General features: G+C 41.8%; 4 protein-coding genes across 7 annotated transcripts in view; 3 read left to right on the top strand and 1 right to left on the bottom strand.

Moving 5' to 3' along the window:
- Positions 1-3,222, top strand: part of trim62.1 (tripartite motif containing 62, tandem duplicate 1) — a 19,973-nt gene extending 16,751 nt beyond the window's left edge. The window contains exon 6 of the mRNA XM_077726349.1: positions 836-3,222. Coding sequence (XP_077582475.1) covers positions 836-1,386 — 551 coding nt within the window. The 3' untranslated portion in view covers positions 1,387-3,222. The remainder of the gene's footprint in view (positions 1-835) is intronic.
- Positions 3,223-4,052: 830 nt separating this feature from the next.
- On the bottom strand, positions 4,053-6,486 carry LOC144203090 (uncharacterized). 3 transcript variants are annotated; one of them, XM_077726350.1, is made up of 3 exons: positions 6,337-6,486; positions 5,881-6,030; positions 4,053-5,218 (listed from the first exon to the last, which is right to left on the bottom strand). In XM_077726350.1, exons 2-3 carry the CDS (start codon positions 6,026-6,028, stop codon positions 4,527-4,529), a joined length of 840 nt encoding a protein of 279 aa, XP_077582476.1. In that variant the 5' UTR covers positions 6,029-6,030; positions 6,337-6,486; the 3' UTR covers positions 4,053-4,526. The 3 variants fall into 3 exon arrangements, with proteins under 3 accessions (XP_077582476.1, XP_077582478.1, XP_077582477.1); XM_077726352.1 differs by having other exon boundaries at positions 6,331-6,461; XM_077726351.1 differs by lacking the exon at positions 6,337-6,486 and having other exon boundaries at positions 5,881-6,284.
- A 1,836-nt stretch (positions 6,487-8,322) lies between these two features.
- On the top strand, positions 8,323-16,096 carry znf362a (zinc finger protein 362a). Its single transcript, XM_077725474.1, has 9 exons — positions 8,323-8,587; positions 12,082-12,148; positions 12,376-12,544; positions 13,138-13,257; positions 13,329-13,632; positions 13,696-13,920; positions 14,018-14,096; positions 14,689-14,847; positions 15,324-16,096. Exons 2-9 carry the CDS (start codon positions 12,083-12,085, stop codon positions 15,462-15,464), a joined length of 1,263 nt encoding a protein of 420 aa, XP_077581600.1. The 5' UTR covers positions 8,323-8,587; position 12,082; the 3' UTR covers positions 15,465-16,096.
- Positions 16,097-16,261: 165 nt separating this feature from the next.
- The window catches only part of emp3a (epithelial membrane protein 3a (MAM blood group)), a 7,049-nt gene continuing 5,810 nt past the window's right edge, over positions 16,262-17,500 (top strand). For both annotated transcript variants that reach the window (XM_077725478.1, XM_077725479.1), the window contains exon 1: positions 16,262-17,100. The gene's annotated coding sequence lies outside the window, so the exon portion shown is untranslated. The remainder of the gene's footprint in view (positions 17,101-17,500) is intronic.

The raw sequence follows: 17,500 nt of genomic DNA on the forward strand, positions 1-17,500 counted from the left end.
TACTGAGAAGTCACCAGCTATCAGTCATGTCTCAGTTTTCCTTTTCACCCACATTAAAAACAGAAGGCATCTTTCGCTAGGGTGCACTTAAGATCAAAATGGTTTTGGGGAAGACTTCCCTACAGTGTCAACATCAAATGATCAGCATGTGTCCTCCCCCACTTTCACAAACTTTTTTCCCTGCGTCAGTTGGGGAAAGTTGAGTGGAATAATCCTCACATCTAAAAGGAGTAGTTGGCAATGTAAATGAAGAGTGAAGACAAAAACTGCCAATTTGACAATGGGATCATCAACAGCTCCATGTCGAAGGAAGCAATGGCACGTTGAAATACAACCATTTTTTTATTGACACTTGACTAAATTTGGGTCACTAAAAATGAAAAATGAGCTCCAAAGTGTCAATTGGTTGTAGTTGTTGAGATACAGTAGCTGCCCAAAAGTGACTTTCAGTTGTCCAAAGCATTATGAGAAACGTTGTTTGGTTGGATTCACAGCTCCATTAGGTTTATTCTCCCAGATTTTACACATGGGTGGGGATGTTGTCCAGTCCTGGGAACCCTGCAAATATTGCAATGTGGAAAAGATTCGCACCAACACGAAAAAGGGGTTCATTGAACTTTTAGTCCAGACCAAAGAACGCAGACTAAGAATTTTCCTGGCGTACATGCAGTCTTAATATCCGAGCTCACTGTGTCGGTTGGTTGGGGCTGAGGTACAGCAAGAAAGGTTTCCTCTCCATATAAAGAAATACTAAACTTGTTATGTGCTGCTTAAAAATGTGACGTTGTTGCACCTATTGTAAAATCCGCCACCGCCCTTTTTTTTGCCACGTCAGTGCCCGCCGCGTTGATGCTGGACCCCATCACGGCTCACCAAAGACTGATCCTTTCGGACGACTGCACCATCGTGGCCTACGGGAACCTCCACCCGCAGCCCCTGCAGGACTCGCCGCGACGCTTCGACGTGGAGGTTTCGGTCCTGGGCGCCGAGGGCTTCGCGTCCGGCGTCCACTACTGGGAGGTGATGGTGTCGGAGAAGACCCAGTGGATGATCGGCGTGGCCAGCGAGACGGTAAGCCGCAAGGGCAGCATCCAGATCCAACCCGGACGCGGTTTCTACTGCATCGTCATGCACGACGGCAACCAATACAGCGCCTGCACCGAGCCCTGGACCCGCCTCAACGTCAAGAGTAAGTTGGAAAAGGTGGGCGTCTACCTGGACTACCCCAAAGGCCTGCTTATCTTCTACAACGCGGACGACATGTCCTGGCTTTACACTTACCGCGAGAAGTTCCCCATGAAGGTTTTCCCTTACTTCAGTCCAGGCCAAAGTCATGCCAATGGCAAAAATGTTCAGCCGCTGCGAATTAACACTGTGCGCCTTTAGAGCTCCACGTGATGGTCCCGTTCATCGTTTCGGCGGATGCGACTTTCAAAAGATGTCTGGGAAATGTTTACCGTGTTTATCTGTCGTGTCGAGACGAAACTTGAGATTCATCGTAAAATGAAGGCGAAGTATGGCTGCAGTCTTCAGTTTCTGTCGGTCTACTTGCCATTTTTGGCTTGGCGGAGAAAATGGGAGTTTTTCTCCCTAGTCATCTATCCATGGCAAACTGCTGTACTTTGTTCTGTTTTCCCAACGAGAAACCTCATTGGTGTCTGATTTGTATTGACTGTCACTCAAGATTACAGGAAACGGGGTGGAAAGGTCCATTTAGCAAGTGATGGAAAAGTTGGATTCTGGTGAATCTGACTGACTGTAAAAAGGGGCTAAACCTGAAACGGTACCCCATTCAGACACAGTGTTTGTGTCTACACCTCACAAGGAACTGGTCTTGTCCTGGTGGTCAGTATATTATGTCAGAAAATGGAAGAATTGAGATGACCTTCCAGTTGATAAGGGGCTCTCCCATCATACGTTTTGTACCAAATCCTGACCATTCCAGGTAACTTTTCTTTGTTGGATCGTCACCAATCTACGACTTGTGCTGGTGGGCAATGAGGGTGTTACAACATAGTAGCGAGGGATGTTCCTTAAGGTGTCCTGGCCCACCTGAAAAGTTGGCTTCAACTTACATTGGTTACTTTCAATGACAGGTCATTGTTTTTTTCCCCATCACTCTTGTTGCTTTCTGTCTTTTTGTGTACTTTTGTCCACAAGTGAGGCTGCTATGAAGCGATAAATGAATTACAGAGACAGGGATTTTGCTTTTGAAAGTGAAAGGGAAATACTTTATGGCTGCCCAAGTCAAATTTCAACAAATCAGAATGTGGCCAACCTAGAGATTGAATTACAATCGACTATCTCCTGTGTTTTCTTTTTCATTGTTTATTTGTGTCTGAGCCTTATACTTATTTTTTTTTTTCATTCTTTGTTGGTCTAGTCTGGTGTGATTTGTAATCAGTTGTGACTTAGAGTCCAAAAAATATGGTAAGTGTATGATTTTCTAGCTTGCCATAGAAATATATAATTCAAATGAAATTGTATGCCATAATGGGAAGACCAGGGTAAACTGAAATTTTGAAGAAATTTGGGGTTTAGTTCCCAATCTGAAAGCTTTTTTTTAAACTTCAAATTCCTCAAAAGGTAAAAATCAATGATTTGTTCCAATCACAAATGTGTAGTATACTTTATTTAAAACCTTTCACTGAGTTATTATGTTTTCATAGGTCTAGATTTTGATGGTGACTCGTTTAGAGATTCAATCCTTTTGGATTGGTGGGTGGGGGTCGGCACCGATCATCGGGCGCCAATGTTTCCTAGATTGATTGTCTTAAATGGCACCGAAATGTAATCACGCAATGACGTCCATGTGACGAAATCCCAGATGATTGTGACTTGTTGTTACGCCCGGCTTAATGGACACATGTGGACATGAGTTTTAAGAGCTTCTTGTCCCGCGGCCAAATCCGCCATGTTGGCTGTGTTTTGAATCCAGCCAAGCCCATCCCTCATTAAGCCCATCTGGAGTTCCTTTTTTGGGATATGATCGGCTTTCATCCACAATGTTTGTCTTTTCGTCCTCGTTGATTTGTTGCGGCCCGGATGATTGCGATCATTTTCTTTTTGCTTCAAAAACAAAAAATAGCAGAATGATCGGGCTTCTCGTTGGTGATTCGTCGATGTCGTTTGTGTTCTATTTAAATGAGATTAATGTGCGACACGATGCTAAGGAAGTTTGGGGAGAAATGTCCCGTGTCCAATAAATGACTTGTAAATTGATTAGCGTGCCGCAATTTCTCACCTTTAGCGTTCACAAGGTTTTTGGTGGGTTTTGGTGGTGGATTACAGCCAGCTGTTTTACTAAAGGAATCAAACAGTAGGGAAAAAAAATGAGGATTAGGAAGGATTACGCCGTTTTACGTTGCCTCCTTGTGAGCCTGACTGATGTGCGTTGGTGAATTGTCATGGAAATCCATCCCATAATTGATATCCTTTGACGAATGCATCCTTGTCGGGATGATTAAAATTTGTGAGACCGTCCATTGCCGTCATTGACACAAAAATAGCATCATTCACTGCTAGGCCTCCGAGTCAGGCTCCACCCACCAGTCCAACCCTAGGCTCCCGTAGGAAATATTTGGCGTCCTCTAGTGGTGGGCGCGTTTTAATGCGAACCATGAGCATGGGATTATGTTCGTGTTCAGTTTCAAGTTTTGTTTACATTTGCAACAAAAAGCGCCGCAAGAGCCACAAGTAACAGACGCGAATGGAACAACAGCTGTTTGCAACATGGCTTTGTAGCACTTTTTCTTGCGGCAAGAATTTTTCGAAGAATTGCCAACCGGTAGATATTGATGGTATTCAGATTGTTCTTTAAATTCAATTGAGACATCATTCCTTTTTTATACATTCCAATCCGTCAAGTCATGTCATTTTCTGTGTAACGTTTACTGAAATCCCCCTACCGTATTAATTGTTTTTTTGGCTCACCTGCATTTCGTGTCAACAACTCAATGGTGGTACTTCCCCATTTTCACCATGCAATCAGAGATGCCATTGTTAATTAGTCTTTATTGCATGACCTTGTATGACGAGGCAGAGGCAAACCGTGACATAAATTATTTTATTTTTAATATTTTTAATTTGAATAGTACTTTGGTGACCTGGCAACCAATTCAAAACAGGCTCCAGCACTCCTGCCAGTGACCCTTGACTGAGAATCTTAGATTAAATATAAATTATAAGATTTGAATAAATATCAATAGTTGCGGATCTGTGCAATTGTTGGTCATTTATTCTTGAATGCACCATGAGAAGATCAACTCAATGAATTAGTGTGTAAAAACCCTCAATAATGGGAATTGTCCAAAACCCTACCGAGTTGGAAAACTTGTTTGTAGTGGAACAGTCGGGGGGGTTTTACTTGTCGACGCTTTCTCGTAATCCTCCTTGGTTTTAGCCGGCAAGCCTCCCTCAACTTGCTTCCTCAGCATTTAACCAGCCCTCCACTGCCCGTGTGTAAACACAGTCCCCGCATGTCATATTAATCCCGTAATCCCTTTTTCAATGGGCGTCCGATCGCTTCACACGGGCACGGCGGCCGTGGAGGCCACGTTTTGGGGCGAGCATGCCAGAAAGTAGCTGATGCAGGCCTCCAGGAGGGTCTCCACGCTCCTCAGGAGGAGGACATTGACCCCCAGGTAGACAGGAAGCACCAGGGCGCCGAGCACAGCCAGTAAAGCCAGCGGCAGGTTCGGACCCTGCCGAGCGTCCCCGGGAGGGAAGGTCGCGTGTCCCTCCTTCCCCTGGCAGGCCCTGGCTCTGAAGAGGAGTAGGCACGTGAGCAGGACCAGGACCAAGCAGAGCAAGGCCACGTCCCAGCAAGGACGCAAAGGGGCGGGCCGGTGGCCCAGCAGGCTGGGGAGACAGCACATCAGAGACCTCTCGGCACCCAAGCAAGCCACCGTCCTCGCGTCCTCCAACCGGCATTGACATCGCAGGCTGAGCGCCACGGCAGCCCACGCCGACAAACAGCACAGGTAACCCGAGGTGTCGAAAAGACAAGCCTTCTCCCGCTCTTCTTCGTCCCCATCCTTGCCTCTCGTCAACCACAGGTGTCGGGAGAGCATTTCCGCAGCCACCAGCGGCGTGAGGAGCATCAGCACAGTGGCGTAGAGGTAGCTCAGGAAGAGCAGGAAGCGGAGGGCGACCACGTCGACGGGAAGCGGCATAATGCTCAGCCATGACTCGAAGATGCCCAAGAGGCTCAAGCAGACTGCACAAAGACACAATTGGACATTTTTACCCTTCCGAAGAGCAACAATTACGGAATGCCGTCCAGTTCCTGAAGCATTAAGCAGCCCCAAACCATCACATTACCTTCCACATTTTAGACTATCACTCGACTGTGACGCTTTCCCAAGTGTTATTCATTCATTTTCAGAAACGCCTATCATCAAGGGTCCCGGGGGTCCTACAGTCTATCCCAAGAGGACGGTCCAGACCGGACCTGGGATCAAACCGTCAATCTCAGAACTGTGAGGCCGACTCTAGAGAGCAACTATTATAAAAAGTTTGCTGTATGTGGACAAGGCTGTTTTTTTAAGTCGAGTGGAATTGCTATTTTTGCTCAGCTTTGTTTTAGTTCATTGTAACTCTGCCAATTTTGCCATTCACATTTTTGTAGGCCGGCCATCCCCTAGAAGCAACACCCCTATTCTTATTGTTACTCCTTCTGTTCTTTAACTTCTTTGGATTGCAACATTTGGATGCATCATCAAATCTTTCAATCATTTTCACTTTGTTCGACGAGTCCCGTCTCGTTGTTTTCATTCGCCGTACGCGTTGACACTTGCGTCTTGGAAGAGCCAACACTTTTTTTGGGGTGGGGGGTTTGGCCTGCAAACGCACAGGGCGAAGTAAACCCAAGGTACGCACCTGCGAGCAAGAAGTCCGTGAAGATGAGGATGCAGCAGGCACAGAACGCCACCGGACTTCGCGACGTCGCTAGGGAGGGCAAGCACACCAGGCCGCACACCAGCTTGAACACGCACAGCACCGACGCCCCGTCCAACGTGCCGTCCATGTCTGCGGGGACACACCAGGCGCAAAAACAAAGGTTTATCTCCGCTTTCACGTCGCAAGGTAAGCAATCATTATTCCTTCACTTTGTCCCAATCGCCATTTGACGCCGGGTGGTCGATACTTGAACTTTGCACTGTTTACTATTCCAAAGAAGACCTGCACGCGCTTGACTCCATTTTTCCCCCCAACTGAAATGCCCTTATTTAAGTGTCCAATGGTGACACTTTGTTGACAGACAAAATTGAGCCAGGTAAGGACATTTCAGGTCATCCCAACTAACAAAAAATAGAAAAAAGATGTTACCATGACCTGTTTCCTTCAGAGCCGCATGTCAGTGGAAGCTTGTCGACGCGTTGTCTTGCTTATCCCTTCCCGCCCCCCACTTTTTCTGGCGCTAATACCACGCCGACCCCTCCCCTGTTGCCTCCCGGAGCGCACCTGGAGCAGCAGCGGCGGCGGGCGTGGCGCTCGCTGTTTGAACAGACAAGAAGGGGAACCTGTCGGGCAAGTGAGTGCCTTTCGAGAAAAGCGTGTCAGAACAAACAAGATGAGAATGAAACACTGAGGAGGGAAGGGAGGATTTCACTGCATGTTAATACATTTAGTGTGTTAGGGGGGGCACCCCGGGGCCTTTTGGGCTTTTATGTTTTTTTAGGAACTTGTTTGACCAGAGCGATCACATTTGGTACATTTTTGTTGCTTTTTGTTAGGGTTAGTTAGGGCATTTTAAGATGTCACATTTGCTACATTTTTGAAGCTCACGTTATTGTCATTTGTTGTTTTTTTTTTGTTTGTTTGCCCCAAGCATTTTAAGAAATGACAATTTTTTATATTAATGTTATTGTAGTTTGTTGTTGTTTTTCATTTTTTATTTGGCACAAGTATTCTAAGAGATCCCATTTTTGACACTTATGTTATTGTTTTTTCATTTGATTTTTTTTTGCCTCAAGCATTTAAGGATGTCACATTTGGTAAATTTTTGATGCTCATGTGATTGTCATTTGTTGTTGTTGTTGTTTTTTTGTTTGCCTGAAGCATTTTAAGAAATGTCATTTTTGACGTTTGCGTTTGAATTGTTTGTTGATGTTGTTTTTGGGAGTTTTTGCCCTAAGCATTTTAAGAAATCACATTTGATACATTTTTGATGCTTTAGGTATTGTCGTTTGTTGTTTTTTTTTGTTTGTTAGATTAGCATTCCAAGTCAGATCAGTAAGGAGATAAGACCATTTGATTTATGAGCACTTTTGGAAGCAGTAACTTTTCCTTTGAAAAGAAGAGAAAAGGAATGAAGTAATTTCCTGCAATTGATGGCGACAGACCACCGATTGCCCTGAATGGCGCTGAATGAATTCATCCCCTTAGGCCAATTCCACAGAAACAATAGGTGACTTGATTCATAATGGGATCCCACAAAACTAATTTTCTTGTTAATTGATTATATCTTTTAACTGCGTTTTAATTAGGGGAGAAATGCATCCAAACAGCATACTGTTATTACATCTTGAAAATGCCAACAATTAAACTTTCGTCAGATTTTGTTTTTATTTCATTGGAAGTGACCACTAATTAAGTTCTGCCTCCTTAATGACACTTTCTCATTGGATGCGGTTGTTGTTGTTTTTGTAGACAAACTTTGGAGTCTGACTTCTCTTTCATTCGAAAATTCATACGAAAATTGTTATATGTAATAGTTTGCTAGATAAAGAGCTTTACCAGTCCATTTTTAAATAATCTTTATTTATCTTTTTGTTACAGGGTCACTAGTGGATAACTGTTCAAAACTTTTTAGAGCAAGTGACTATGTATTTTTGTTCGTTTAAAAAATATTCTTAAGTCATCATTGTTATTGTTTTTGTTATTTTTTATGTATGTATTATTTTAATTGTATGATTATTTTATTAGGCCGGCCCAGCAGCTGAGTGGTTAGTGCGTTGGCCTATCAGTGGTAGTCTTGGGTTCAAATCCAGGTCAGTCCACCTGAGTGGAGTTTACATGTTCTCGCCGGGCCCTTGTGGGTTTTATTCGGGTACTCGGGTTTCCCCCCACATCCCAAAGACATGCATGGTAGGCTAATTGGACGCTATAAATTGCACACACACATATGTGACCATAGTGAGGATAAAGAGGTTCTGAAAATGAGATGAGGTTATTTTATTATTTATCATCATGTACTATTACACAAATGCAATAGAAATAATAGAAAGGGCCCTAGGTTGTGTTTACGTGAAAACGGCGCCCTCTGTTGTTCATTTTCACACGTGCACCTGAGGCCAGCTTGCGCTCGTTCACGTCTTTCTCGCCATTTCTCCCAACATGGAGAACGCGCGTTCACGCCGCCCCCAAAACGCGGTGGCATAAAATGGGTTAAAAGAGAAAAAAAATGAGAAAGGGGGGGCTGAAAAAAATCCCAAAATTGTTGCAAAGATTCGGCTCGCCGTCGTGGTCGTGCACGAGGACCCAGAAGTGAACGGAGGGGCGACCCGGAAGGTTTCGAGTCCCCCGACTGCAAAACGAAGAAGACAGATCAGCCTGATTCGGGTTCTGGACGTGGTTCCGTCAGGTAAGAACAACGTTCAGCCTTCTTTTTTTGTTTTGTTTTTCATCCATGGCGATTTCCACTCGTGCGTTAGGCGGATCGTGCTAAAAACTAAGTTGCCATTCAACCCAAAAAAACGTAGCCCAAACCGAACCACGCGTCCGCGACATTGCGTCCAAATCGGACGCATTCCACGAATGTTCCGTTTGGTGATCGTGTTAATGCAGCCTCGCATCCTCCATGAAGAAGAAGACATTGATGCGTTTGTTCGGGGAAGTGTCAGTGGGTTTTTTGGGGGGGTTTTGTTTTTTTTATACCCCCCACCGTCAGGATGGGGTATTTGAAGCTGCAAAATGTTCGGCTCCGTTCGGCTGCGTTCGGCTACCTTCGGCTTCACTCGGCTCGGCTCGCCAAAATTCAAAGCGAGCAAGAGGCTGCCATTTTTGTTTGCCTTTTGTCTCATTTTGGGAGAAAAACAGGCGATCCGAAAAAATGAGAGAAAAAGGGAAAAGCGGGGCTGCAGCAAAAGGCCGAAAGCGGCACAATGAAACGTCGCTTAGTTATTAAAATTAATATTGTCGGCCACTCGAGAAGTCATTTCGCTGTTGTCGTAATTATGACTGCAGATGATGATGATGTTGGATTATACAACAGGAACCCACAAGCAAGCAGATAGTTGTTTTTTTTCTTATTTAGCTCTTTTAAAATAAGTTTCACCATTATTATTGTTATTATTTTTATACTATTTATCTTCTATGTCAAACTGTTGAAGCACAAGTGGCCAATTAGTAGTTTTTCTCTTATATAGTAATTACCTTTGTTGTACTTTTTTAGTCTATAACCATTTTATTTTGTTGTATTTTTAGTAACACTTGCTTAAAATATATGATATATTTTTACATAATTTATTTGTAGTTGTTTCCCTTTTAAAACTATTTTATTCAGTTCTGCAGAACATTTAGGTTGTTAGAATTTTAGTGTACATTGTCTTTTGGCTTTTCACATTCATGCTGTTTATTTTATTTCACATAAATTTCCAACATTGTTTTTTTTTTTATTCAGCCAGAAGTATTTTTTTAATCTTGTTATTTTATTTCTGTATTTATTGATGAATTACACAACCTATTTTAATGTTGTATTGTTTAAAAAAAAATGGGTTCAACTTGCCATTTTTCATTAAAATAAATGCTTCTGTTTAAACATTATTATAATTTTTTTAAATTTCATATAATATCCCTTTAAAACGTGTTTAAAACGCACATCAATATTTGAAGGTTTTTACCATTCTTCCATTTTAAAAAAAATGCAAAATTCACGTGTACTCACTCAAATTTAAAGTATTTCTGTGATTCTTAATATGTGAGCTGCCATTGACGTCGTCTAAACTGTCTTGGCGATAAACTCGTTTCAATTCATGGCAGAAATTTGTTTGAAAGCCAAGCGATTGGACGTCAATCGCCATCTTGGAGAGGGCCACCAGCGGTTGGAAACTAAAATTTTCAAATTAGGACATATCGGGACATTTTTTTCTTAGCACTCCCCAATACCGATGATGTCATTTGCAAAACTACAACGGGACCTCTACTAGACTTCTTCATACGGAATTTTCCCCATAACGAAAACCTTTTGATATGCAAATTGCCCTTCCAATATACAAAAACAAGAACCACGTTACAAAATCCCCCAAAGCGTCAATCAGAGGGTTTTATTCTGCATTAAATCCACTTTTTTTCCCCACGTGGTCCATATGCACTGAATCCAATTTCTGCTTGCAGAAATGATCGTCTTTTTTTTTCTTTTTCTCTTTTTTTCCTCTTCTCCTTCTGGCCGTTTTTCAGACATTTTTCATTGCGTACTTTGGCACTCTTTCACCATTCCTGCCTGTGTTTGTTTTAGCTGAGGCATAACACTGGTCCGCATACGGCAGCCAAGAGCAACAACCAAAAAAACATGGGCTCCGTACACCCCTTCCCCCATTTTCACCCCTAAATATTTGTCTAATGATGGCGGATGGAGTGGATCGCTTTCACCTACTGCGAGTTTGTCCAACTTGCGGGAATGGTGCGACGCTTTTCCAATGGTCGTATTAAACCCGTTAGAAGTACGATGAAGCATTTTGTTTAGGCTTTACAACTTTAAGGGTGTTGTTGCAGAAGCACAAAATATACCATAAGTGCTTAAAATGTGCTGAATTTTGCATCTGACAACAACGTTTTTTCAATAACTGTTTTTTTCCCTTTCCAAACTATTCACACGTCAGTCTCTCCCAGAATATATTTTAAAAAAAAAACAATGTTCAGCTATTTTACTCATAATAGAAAAATGTAAAAATCATTGCTTTTATTTGTTGTTATGCCAATTTTACGTTTTTTTTCTTTCATTTAGTTTAAAGCTTTTGTTTAAAAATCTATTATTATTATTCTTATAATATTAACTTTATGCTTTGGAATATTATGATAATATAGTTTTGTATTATGTTTATTTTTTTTACTGCCCTTTTTTATAGTGAAAAGTTGACCTTGTGGTGTTTAAAAAAATATTTAATGCAAACATTTATGCATTATTTATGCTTTACTGGTCTATATTTAATTTTGCATTATTTTTACTGGTCAAAAATATGAGCATCAGTTCTGCAAAATGTACCTTTAAAAAAACAAAAAAAACAAATCGGACTTAATCGGAAGTCCTAAAGTGTATTTGGGTCCATCCCTACTCCCACCTGAGATTTGCTTTATTCCAAATCAAAGGAACATGCTTAATTCTTCTCAAAATTCCACCACTCAATTATTCCAAATGCTAAAAATAATAGATATTCTCAAAAAAAAGCAACTATTTTAAGGCTAACCTTATTTCGGCTGCTTTCCAGTCAATGAGTCGTTGGACTGGAAGTGTGCGTCTGCACCGATAACAATTTTGACCCGGAGGCCCCAAACAAAAGCGCAGCTCACGTGACTGCGTATCTAACAACAGGCATGAATGCCTTGTCTTTCTCACTTTTTTTGTGTGTCAGCTACTAAGTCACTGGACCACTCCTGCATCAGGTGTGCACACCTGCCAAAATGGGGGGCGGTGCCCACATTTACTGCATTCAGTTCCATTGCGGTTATAAATCCGCCTATAAACACGAACAAAAAGCTGTTTTTTCATTTAATTTTTAAATCATTTGAACTTGAACTGACAAATGTTTCTTTTCACACAACCTTGGATCAAAAGGACGATATTTATCAATGCATTACGCTTTAATTGATTTCCTTGTATTCCTTTACTGAAACATTTGATGTTTTAGTTCAGATTGATTCCAATCAATGTCTCTCGTCAACATATTTGAATCTCTTAAGAGCAAAAATATAAAAATGGACAGTCCATTTTGATCAAAATAAGCAGGAGTGTGTTCATCCCTCCTAGTTTCCAAATTTGATGGATAGAATGGAATCAAAATGAAAAAAATGGCCGCCATGTTTGTGAAAACAGTCCCAAGTGGCCATTTTGATGTTTTTTTTCTCTTCTTTGTCTTCCAGAATGGCTGAACCTCGCTTTAACAGTCCCTATTTTTGGCCCCCGCCACCGAGCATGGCTGTCACTCAGGTAGGTTCTCACTTCCAAGTCTGCTCCACTTTCAAATGTTTTTGGTGCAAAGTGTTTTTGCATTCGTCATTCATTCATTTTGTGTTACTTGGCAACGCCATCTCATGGAATTCACCAGGGACTTTTATTTTGTTCAAATGGGATTATTTTTAGGCACAGTATCAATGACAAAGCACCCCCACTAAACAAAAAAACATGAAATCTTCTCTTCGTTTTGTTAATTGAAGGAGCAACTGATGGCGGAGAAGATCCGGGCGTCTCACGCGCCGCCCGTCACGTCCCCTTCCCAGCAGCCCTTGCTGTCTCCGGATGCCGGCCAGCACGTTTCGTCTAAAGGCGGGCCAGATGTCATCTTGCACGCCAGCCCCGCGCGGCCCACCTCCAGTTCGCTCACAGGTACAAGAGTCGTCTTCGAGATGTGGGTGTTTGCTCATTGAATGCCATTGATGGTGATGGGCGTCTATTTGAAGTGGGAGGTGATTATTTCTAGCTGAAATGGATTTGAAAGGAGTATTCTGAAAGTAACCGGCTCCCTCTTGTGGCACAAAATGAAGAAATCCCAATGGACATTTTTCAAACTGCATGAAATTGGATTTAACAGAAAGTACATGCAGTTCAAATTCTTCACATAAAGCATTTGTTACATTTTTAGAACACTTTTTAGGTTGGGTTAGGCTACACTGCATACTATTTTATGAAATTATATTAACAAATATGTTAACATATTACAAGCATTGTTGTCACAAAATATGTTTTACACATAGATTTTCATTTTATTAATTCTCTTATTTCATTATGTAGATTATTATATGTTTATATATATTTTTTCCACTTATGTCAGAAAATTAAATTTAACCATTCAATTCTATTACAATACACAATGTGAATGTTAAATAATAGGTTTTGAAATGTTTTCACTCAGTTGCAAAGAATTCTTTTGTTCTTTTTGGATCATACATTGATTTTAATCAAAACAAGGTGTTTTCCAGGTCGCATTCTGGGTGACGTCAACTTAAACCTGGATGAGAAAGCGGCCATCAAAGCCCGAGGATTGTGGGAGGACTGGCGTCAGCTCATCGAGCACCCCGCTCGGGCTAACCACCTCTCGGGTAAAACACACTTCAACCCCAATTTGGAGACAGTCCATCCCCTCCCATCTGAAATGTCTTTGTCTTGCCAGGAGTTTCGCTGGCGTCCAGGACGGGAAACCTCAACAACTCCGAGGTGACGTCCCCCGCCACCCCTCCCTCGGGGGCTTCCACCCCCCACCTCCTCTGCGGCTTCACCAACCCTCACGGAATGGATCCTGGAAGAAGCAATGGCGGTCTGGTGGGTCTCCTCGGGGTCTCCAAACCTCCCAAGGAAGGGCGTCGGAAAATCAAAGCCGAGAACGGCTCTTCGCTGCTGGTGGTGCCGTATCCCATCCTGGCCGCCGGCAACGACCAGTCGTCCATCAGCATCGCCGCCAAAGAGAAGACGTACAGGTACGAGTGGGCGGGATTTCCCCCGTCGACCCCCCGTAACCTGTCAACGGCGTCTCTCCGCAGGTGTAAAGTGTGCCCGCTGACCTTCTTCTCCAAGTCGGACATGCAGATCCACTCCAAGACGCACACGGAGGCCAAAGCGTACAAGTGCCCTCACTGCACCAAGACTTTCGCCAACGCGCCGTACCTGGCGCAACACCTGCGCATCCACCTGGGTCTCAAGCCGTACCGCTGCGCCTATTGCGAGAAGTGCTTTCGCCAGCTCTCGCACCTGCAGCAGCACACCAGGTGGGTGGGGAAAGCGGTTATTTTGATTGGATGTTGTCCACTTTACTGTGTTAACATGCTCTTCTTTTTCATGGCTTGTGTATAAATGGCGGCTCAGAATCCACACGGGTGATCGTCCCTATAAATGTTTCCAACCCGGATGTGAGAAGGCCTTCACGCAGCTTTCCAATCTGCAGGTAAACTCAGGCTATAATGGATATTGTGGGTTATATAGTTAACTTGGACAAAAATGTTTGGGTGTTATTGTTCTGTTGTTTTTTTTTGTTTTTTTCAAATTTAGTTTTACAAAGTTAAATATGGTTTGGCTGTATTTTCCATTAATATATATATATATATATATATATATATATATATATGTGAGAAGCAGCAAATACCTAATGTATTTCTCATTTCAAAAAAGATTGTTTAAAAAGTACACATTCAATTGCACTATGAAAAGTACTATTAAAATGAGTACTTTAGTATATTAGTTATATTTTGGTAATAAAAAAGTTTTCATTAGTTTTCTTATAAAAGATATATCATGAAAAACGTTAAATAATAGTCATGTTATTTAGAAACTACATTTTCATGATAGCTCTATTTTGCCTTCAATTCCAATTACTATCAATTACATGTGGTTCAATACACCAAGTCAACAATGTTAACCTTGTTCAAGCCAACTTATACAAATTCTACACATATAAGGCCATTTTTTTGAATGAAAAAGAAAGGTCAAATAACATTAATAAATCAATAGACAAATAAATAGTAAACTCCATTTTGCAGTCCCACCAGAGGCACCACAACAAAGACAAGGCGTTCAAGTGTTCCAACTGCTTCCGGGCGTATTCGGACGCCGCGTCGCTGCAGATGCACCTGTCGGCCCACGCCATCAAGACGGCCCGGGCTTTTTGCTGCGCCACGTGCGACAGAGCGTACACGTCGGTGAGTCCCGTCGCTGTCTGTCTGTCTGTCTGCAAAACTGCCCACCTGTACGTTAGATATAATATTTAGATATTTTTAAAAAAATGGGTTAAAGAACTGGATCAAAAGCCCTAAATGTTCAGGTTTTTTGTTTTATAGAGCCAAAACAATGTTTATTTGAGCTTATTTTCTTCGTAAGGAAACAAAATATTTGTTGACGTTCAAAATCAAAGTGGAAAACAGAAAATATTTGTATATCATTTTTAGATTTTACAAAATCCTTTTGGAACTAAAAATACAAAAGAAAAAAATTGCGATTATTGATTTAAAAGGGGGAAAATCAGGAAATATCATTTGATCCTAAAACAAGAAAATCGACACTCATGATTTACTTTCTCGGGCCGCACAAAATGATGCGCCGGGCCAGACTTAGCCCCCGGGCCGCCACTTTGACACCTGTCCCCTATCGTGACCCCCTGGCACGTCTCAAATCGCAGGAGACCTACCTCATGAAGCACACGTGCAAGCACGCCGGGCCCCGGAGGAGCGATGCCCCCCACCACCACCTCCGCACGGACGTCTCAGACCTGAGCGCCGCTGCCATTTTGTCCCGCCATCACCTCTCCCTCTCCGTTTAGAATCCCACAAGACTGATGGACCCGGGTACGAATCCCCACGCCCCCCCTAAAAAAGTGCCAGAGTGTACTAATATCTTTTTAGGAAAGGTACTACTTTCCTCTGTATTAATTATAAATATATATATATATATATATATAAATATACGCATCTGGATTACGTCTAATGAGCACTTTGAGGCCCGGAAAAGGCTGACTTATAACATTTATCGTGATGTCACAGATTGTTCTTTTTTATACGCTCCCTAACTTTTTTAATGCTCGTTAATCTTTCTTCTATATATATAAATATATATATAGTACATATCTTACGTTTATGTAAATATCATGTGCCCTGTTTTTGTATCGTCCATATTTATTCTTTTTTGGCCACATTCCCTCTTGAGATGAAGTTTTGATATTGAAAAAAAAAAAATCCAGTTCAACTCAAAGGCTAATGTGTTAGGGACATCTGCACAATTTCTTAAATGCGATATGAATTGTTGTTTAAAAAAAAAACTCTTTACAAAGGCGGTGAAGAAAAGTTTAACAATCTGTTTATTATTGTGGTAGCCTTGCATTTCCTAACACCAAAAAAAAAACATAGGATTGACTGTCAACTTCTTTATAAAAACAAAATAAAACAATAATCAGAACTTCAGAGTCCTGAATGGGTTTTGTTTTCCCATCATGAAAACTTGTTAAGCCTTAATCATATATAGAAAGAAAATGACTGGTTAGATATCTCTATTAGTTGTGGATTTCTACAGGGTTAGGTTTCACATTAATTAAAATAATCACATTGTAAGAATTATAAATATATATTATACAAAAAATATAGCACAATTGGCCCGCAATCAATTCAAATAAAGCTTAAATCAACAAATTGAAATGACTAAAATTATGAAAATTATTACCCAATTCCAGCAGGCTAAATTGAAGTCATTTCACTTGAGGTCAAACGAATAAAATAGTCATTGAAATGGATCAACAAAGATGAAATGCAGAGAGGCATAAATATTCAATTATAACAATAATAGATCATATATAATAGTAGTCTGTAGTAAAAAAAATAACATTAAGAACAATGAAATGACTGCTTAAAAACAATTAAAAATCAAACAAAGTCCATTCATTTAAACGAATGTAAAGAAAAAGTAGCTCGACTTTTATGTGATTGTACTGTCACCATTTGTCACTCCTTTTTCCGCTCATGTGCCAGTTTTGCTCCATTTGAGCTTCATTGTGTCAACTTTTCCTTCACTCATCGTGTGTATATATGTGTGTGTGTTGTCTTGGGTGGGCTGCCACTTCCTGCACGAGTGGGTCGCCGCCTCCGAGCACTTTGAACTTCCTGTCTCCCCACGGACTGGCTTGGAGCCGCCGTGTAAGACGGCGTCCCCCCCTTGGTCCCGACGCTGTACATGGTAGGAGGAGCAGAATGGGGGTCCACCCAGGCCAATTGGACGTCGCTCTGCTCCAGACCGCAGTTATGAGGGGGCGGTTCCACAAGGAGGAGGCAGAAGCTCGGAGGAAATGGGTGTCAAGTACTCAAGTCACTCCTTTGCCTCTCCACACATTCCGACGACCCTGGAAAAGAGCGCAGGAGGAGGATAACATCACCTCTTGGGACAAAAGTCCAAAGCGTGGGACCAAACTGGTAAGAGCCACATATAATACTTTTTTTTTGTTTTGGGTGGGAATACTGGGAGGGGGGTACTTTTCTCTTTACGATCCGGATAACTATGGTATGTCTTGGCACCAAGTGGACATTTTTGTATGAACTCAGTGCTCCATATAGGAAAAATGGAAGCATATTTTGAGCCAACAGTAGAAGGATAGGTTGGAAAATCTGTTTTTTTTTGTCCATGGATGTTTTTGGCATGTCCATTACTTTATTTTTTACTTTTGAAAGCAAATTTGACATTGTCGTGTACCCTGGTACCATGGGTAAAGGACAGTGACTAACCACGTTTTGTTTTAAACATTTTTTATTGGAATTGAAATACCAGAGGAAAGTTGTACAATATTTTCCATCTTTTGAAAATTGGGGGAAATTT

This window comes from Stigmatopora nigra, chromosome 10, assembly GCF_051989575.1.
Source record: "Stigmatopora nigra isolate UIUO_SnigA chromosome 10, RoL_Snig_1.1, whole genome shotgun sequence".
Classification (NCBI taxonomy): Eukaryota; Metazoa; Chordata; class Actinopteri; order Syngnathiformes; family Syngnathidae; genus Stigmatopora; species Stigmatopora nigra.